The sequence below is a fragment of the Ceratotherium simum genome, chromosome 32 (assembly GCF_057802395.1).
Source record: "Ceratotherium simum simum isolate JZ-2026a chromosome 32, ASM5780239v1, whole genome shotgun sequence".
NCBI lineage: Eukaryota > Metazoa > Chordata > Mammalia > Perissodactyla > Rhinocerotidae > Ceratotherium > Ceratotherium simum.
In genome coordinates, this window is record NC_141931.1 from 20,748,055 (window position 1) to 20,754,530 (window position 6,476).

The 6,476-nt window shown below is 39.1% G+C and overlaps 1 protein-coding gene across 2 annotated transcripts in view; it reads left to right on the plus strand.

Moving 5' to 3' along the window:
- Nucleotides 1-5,589, plus strand: part of SEPHS1 (selenophosphate synthetase 1) — a 28,549-nt gene extending 22,960 nt beyond the window's left edge. For both annotated transcript variants that reach the window (XM_004425357.3, XM_014783660.2), the window contains exons 8-9: nucleotides 1,777-1,989; nucleotides 3,661-5,589. In XM_004425357.3, the coding sequence (XP_004425414.1) occupies nucleotides 1,777-1,989; nucleotides 3,661-3,875 (428 nt within the window). In that variant the 3' untranslated portion in view covers nucleotides 3,876-5,589. The remainder of the gene's footprint in view (nucleotides 1-1,776; nucleotides 1,990-3,660) is intronic.
- Nucleotides 5,590-6,476: the final 887 nt, after the last annotated feature.

Here is a 6,476-nt window from a genome sequence, read left to right on the forward strand (position 1 = left end):
AACAAACTGTTTTAGATGGAGAGGCAAAACACCCAGTACAGCCAGCACAGCATTGCATAAGAGCAGGTTGAAGGACTGACGCTACCTGATTTTAGTTCTTACTATAAAGCTACAGTAATCAAGACAGTGTGGTATTGGTGAAAGAACAGACAGATCAGTGAGACAGAAGAGGGAGTCCAGAAATAGATCCACGTAAATAGAGTCAACTTATCTCCGACAAAGAAGTAAACACAATTCAATGGAGAAAATGATTTTTTCAACAAATTGCCAGAGCAACTGGTCATCCACAACAAAGAATTAACCTAGACACAGGCCTTTACACCCTTCATAAAAGTTAACTCAAAATGCATTGTAGACCTATGTAAAATGCGAAACTGTTAAACTCCTAGAAGATAACAGAAGAAAATGTAGGTGACCTTGGGTTTGGTGATGACTTTTTAGATAAAACACCAAAGGCACTATCCATAAAAGAGAAAAATCGATAAGTTGGACTTCATTATTGTAGAAAACTCCTGCTCTGTGAAAGACACTAAGAGGAAGAAAAGACAAGACACAGACGGGGAGAAAATCTTTATGAAACATATTTGATAAAAGACTGGTATACAGAGTAGACAAAGAACTCTTAAAACTCAACAATAAGAGAACAAACAACCCAATTAAAAAACACGCAAAAGATGAGAATAGAGACCTCACCAAAGCAGCTAGGCAGATGGCAAATAATCATATGAAAAGATGCTCGCGTCCTGCCATTAGGGAATTGCAAATTAAAACAACAATAGATACTACTACTGTATGATCCAGAACACTGACAACACCCAAATGCCGGTGAGGATGTAGGGCAATAGGAACTTGCGTTGCTGGTGGGGATGCAAAATGGTACAGCCACTTTGGAAGACAGTTTGGCAGTTTTCTTACAAAACTACATATACTAAAATAACATATGTTCTAACAATTGTGCTCTTTGGTATTTATCCAAATAAGTAGAAAACTTCTATCCGTGAAAAACCTGCTGCTTCTGTCGGTGAAAAACCTGCACACAGATACTAGTTGCAGCTTTATTTTAATTGCCCAAAGTTGAGAGCAACCAAGATGGTGGATACATGTCATTATATATACATTTGTGAGCACCCATAGACTGTAGAACATCAAGTGAACCCTAATGCAAACCATGAAGGTTAGTTAATAATAATGTATCAGTATTGACTTCTCACTTGTAACAGATGTACCACAGTAATGCTAGATGTTAATAATAGGAGAAAGGGGGGAGTGGGAGGGAGTATATGGGAACTTCCTGCACTTTCCACTCAATTTTTCAAAAAAAATAAAGTGTATTAATTTTTTAAATTTAATAATAAAAAAGATATTAACCTTTCAGGCAACTCACTTCTATCGAGAGTTCCTTGACTTTAGGTCAGACAATCTTAAAAAGTCCTGTTCTTTGATTTTAGGATCGTTTAGCCAGGTTTACCTTTTCTTGAGATAGTAGTTTACCTTTATACAGATTTTTTAGTTTCTTGAGAAATTACTGTTGATTGAAGCTGCTGATAGGTCTGAGTGGTTCAAATTGGAATAAGAAATCAGGAATTTCACTCTGGGTTTTGCTGATTTTTAAAAAATTAATGTTTCATTATTCCTTGATGCCATCACCCTGACAAATTAGAAATTTGGAGATAAAAGAATATTTAAGATTTTGAGTTGAGGAAGGGTGTTTTTTTTTTCTCTCAGAGTCACCATTTCTTATACCAGATAATAAATGCCTCATCTGTCCACTCTTAGCTGCAGGACTCATGCACACATTCAATGCCCACGCCGCCACGGACATCACGGGCTTTGGAATTTTGGGCCACGCTCAGAACCTGGCCAAGCAACAGAGGAACGAGGTGTCCTTTGTGATTCACAACCTTCCTGTCCTGGCCAAGATGGCTGCTGTGAGCAAGGCCTGTGGAAACATGTTTGGCCTCATGCACGGGACCTGCCCGGAGACATCAGGTACGAGGATCCTGGGCTCAAATCTGAGGCTCAAACTAGTGAGGCTAATGGAAATTTCCACGAGAAGGAAGAAGTCAAGTACATGAGCTTGACCCGATTCTGTGTGAGGTCAGTGTTATAACCTGGCCTTCTTTGTGAGGAATGTTCTCAGCCCCGTCCAGTGCTGTAGCTTTCCAGTGTCCTGCCATCCTGTGTGGGCTTGACTCATTATAAGTGACTTATTTTAAGTCCAGTGTTCCTGCGTTTGGTGATAGGATGGGAGGGAGGGAGAACGTGGGGAAAACGAATCATTACTCAGTTTCATCAGAAACTTACCATTTGAAATAACTGTAATTCCCATACATTACATTGAACAGGCTGTATTTTTTCCTTGAAAAAAGATGTCTAAAATGGCTGTTTTGTGAAGGATATAGTATAGTATGTCTGCAAAGTGCCATTTTTCTTTTCAACTCACTCTTTTCTCTCTTCTCCTTACCTTGACTCTCCTGTTTCATCCTTTAAGTCCCCCCTTCTCTTTTGTTTTCAGCTTCTCTTGTTTCTGTGTTCTTGCCTCTATAACTCAGGCGTTTCCCTACCTTGCCAGCAGAGTCAAATCATCTGGGGATTTAAAAAATACCCATGCCTAGACCTGATGCCTAGGGACCCTGATTAAGTCAGTCTGGGGTGGGCCTGGTCATCAGTAATTATAGCAGCTCCCCAGAGGACTCTGGGGTGCCGCCAGAGACAAAGACCACAAAGCCCTGCCCACGTGTCAGCCCTTCAGAAGGGCCTGTGCTTCTCTAATAGGCCTCTCCCAGCCTTTCTGGAGGACCTGTCAGCTTCCTGTCTTAAAAAAAGTCCAAATCTATTTTCTAGAAACTAACTCCAAGAGGGAAACTGAACCATTAGTTCAGTGTCTGGCTAGAATGGTGCCTGCCACCTGGTGGGCATGGAATAAATGCTGAATGAATTAACGAATATTACCAACATATTCACTTAGCTTCATTTATTCAAAAATGAGAAGTTTTTACTTTTTTGTACAAGTATGTTTTTTTCCTGATTTTGTTGTTTGTACTTAACAAATATATAGAATTTTTTGTCCTACCTACTGAAATAGCAACAAAAGTTAAACGTGTTTTATACTTTTTCTGTTTTGAAGATAATGACAGAGCTAAAACTAAACCCTAGATACTTTGAGGCTTGTACTCTTTCATGCATCTTAATTTTTAAATTAAAAAAACATATAAAAAAATCTTCTTTGTAAGATGAAGAATTCATGTAGAGAATCAAATTGAAAAAGAAAAGTTTTCTTTTGTTTTTAAATATTTCCTTCAGTGTAGCATGGAATAAATAGCTACGACATATGTTTTTGAGGCCCCAGCCACCTTCTACACTGCATTAAATGGTTCACAGATCATTTTCGTACTTTAAAGTTTGCTGTTGTGTGTGTTGAATATCATAGGAGTTTACAAGGAATTGCTTAATTACTCTACAGTTTAATCTGTGGAATAGATGAAGACAGAACAGAGCAGCCTGCTTCTTTGTACAGAAAGGGCAGCCGTATAGAGACACACACGTTGTTGGTTGAATGTGAATCTGTGCAGAAATGCTTTGGAAAACGGGGGGCAGAGAAACTGGTCACACAGCATTACAACTAACGTAATCCTTCTTTCTTTTTTTGACCTTTGCCAGGAGGCCTTCTAATCTGTTTACCACGTGAGCAAGCAGCTCGGTTCTGTGCAGAGATCAAGTCCCCAAAATATGGTGAAGGTCACCAAGCCTGGATTATTGGGATCGTAGAGAAGGGCAACCGGACGGCCAGGATCATAGACAAACCCCGGATCATCGAAGTCGCCCCACAAGTGGCCACTCAGAGTGTGAATCCCACACCCGGGGCCACCTCGTAATCTAGAATGAAAGAGCCATTTGGTTTTGTTTCTAAATTGATCTAGTTCCTTTATCATCATTTCAATTAAAGACTATAAACAACAACAACAATCTCATTGTGTCTACACATCTGGTGACCTTAGGTCAGTTTGTGAATGGATGCAATTAATAAAATAAATCCATTGCCTTTTTTTCCTGTTACATTAACTGAAGATGCACCTAATCCTGAGGCAGCTTCTGAGTTGAGAATTATATTGTTATCCAATACTGTTGATTCATTTTGAATCTTTAGACACTTATCTCTTGCCGCATAGGCTCTTTTTAAAGGTGCTTCCACATCGCACAGACATTACCAGTCTTAGTGTCAAGTAGCAGTTGGTGTCTTTTCATTTTATGGATATTTATCATTATCAGTCTCATCTTTTTTAAGTGTCTTGAGTGGTAATCTGGAAAGACAGAATTGCTAAGTGACAGAATGATATCCCAGTAGTAAGAGGGTTGCATGATTCCTTCAAGTCTTTGATTTGTAAAGCCTCATCTGCTAATTCAGAGCATCTCTTTGACCCAGGACCTTTCCCAATAGTGCATTCAGTTAAACAAGGCAAGTGCTTAACTCTGCATGGAAAGCACTTTGAAGACAAAAAAGAAATTTTATTTCATTTTTTGTAACCTTCCTAATATTTACAGTAATATCGTTAAGTATTTTCTTTAGGGAGAGCCAAAAAGGATACTTCCTGCAATGGAATGAGATGCTCTATAGTGCAACAAGGAATTGCCTCCAAAAGGGGATTCATGTATAATACTCTTCTGCAATTCCGTATATAATTAACTACACAAATAATTTTTAAATATAATCAATAATAAAGACTTCTGTGGACGATAGTGTTTAATACATTTTATATTTTGTATAGTGATTTCAGGCCTTTTGTTTTCTTGAAATAATCAGCTATTTAGCATGATTCTGAGCATTGTCCTGTCCTTTGCGCCAGTACCTTTTTGTGCACGCTTTTTGTGGTCTGTTAAAAGTCTGCAGTGCCAACATTATAGCAGCTTGAACTTAAAACTTGTTCAAATAAATATTTAATTTTTTTATTGCTCTTGTATAATCAGATGCCCCTTTTAGTATTATTTTAGAAGCATTGGGAGGGTTTTGGCTAATGTACAATTTATTGGGGAAAACTAGATTTTAGTTTTATAAAACTTTTAAGTCTTTCATGGGACCTATATTTTCTTGGATTAAATTTTGTAGTTCTAGACCAAATAGGTGATCTACAAAGGTGTTTATCTGTGTTACTTACAAAGAGAGGCTTCCTTATATTTAACTGACTAAATGATGAGAAGGGTTCCTGACATGAAGCACAAGGGCACTGACCCCCCATGTTTCTGCATAAGAGGAAAAGCACCCCATCACTGCAGGTTTATGAATGCTTCCTGCTCACAGGCACCAAAGCCCTGTGAACCCATCAACTTCTTGCCAAAGGAAACCGCCACTCTGGAGAAGCAGCCCCTGGAAGAGGCTTTTCCGTGGATCTGTCCTCCTTCAGGAGCCAGGGTGCAGCCTTCTCACATGGGTCACTGGAACTCAAGCCATAAGTACGTTGGCAGTACCTGAGAGGTGGCTACAGAACTGAAACTAATGGACATTTTATAGGGATTTACACTGATGTCAGTCCGCAAAAGCCACAAACCAGTGGTCTGCAAAATAAAATGTTGGAAACCTCTGAGTAAGACGAACATACTGTTGACTTTTTTTTTTTTTAAATACGCTAGTGACAACTGAGTCTGAACTACTTTCAATGTAGATCATGTCTTGAAGGCTGATGTTTTCCTTGGGGCAAATCTACTGAGGCAAGTGAGCTAAATGGATCATGCACTTGAAGTCATCTTCATGAGGATTCATATTTATAAAGAGAAAAGGTTGGGTCCTTAGAGGTCGAAGTCATAAGAGGAGGAAGAATTAGTCTTCATGGTGGTGTTTCTCAGAGACTGGTCCAGACCACTTGTCTTAGAATCTCCTGGGGATGCTCATCAAAGGCAGCCAGGTCCCACCCCAGACCATCAGAATCAGAAATTTGGTGTCATGGGGCTTGGGAGTCTGTTTTAAATGATCACCCTAAGCAGCCATGCACAATAAAGTTAGAACCCCCAATAAAGGAACATCGTAGAGGGCTGAGACAGGCAAAGGAGGGAAGGAGAGTGGACTCGCTTTTACAATATAGTTTTCCAGGTATTTTTCTTTTAAATCTTGGCAATTCTATATATTGACTCCTCCCACATCTGGGTCCTGCAAAACAAAATCCAGATAACTTGAAATTTCCTTGAAGAATCAGGTGATTGTTATTCACTTTTTGAGTTCTTGGCATAATCTATGTAGAATGCTTTAAAATTCAGTGAATGGTGAATATGTACACCATTATTTGGCTTCCTGGAGCACTTTAAAACTTCACTTGGCTATCTTGGTTTAGCAGTTTATTTTCTTTAAACCTTATGATGTAGTTGCATCCCAAAATACAGTTAGAATGCACGGAATTAGTGAACACAGCCTGAAGAGGCTGGACCCTTGAGGGAGCAATAATTGCTTTAGCAATGGGATTTATTTGCCCCCGTTCAAAGCTTAGCTT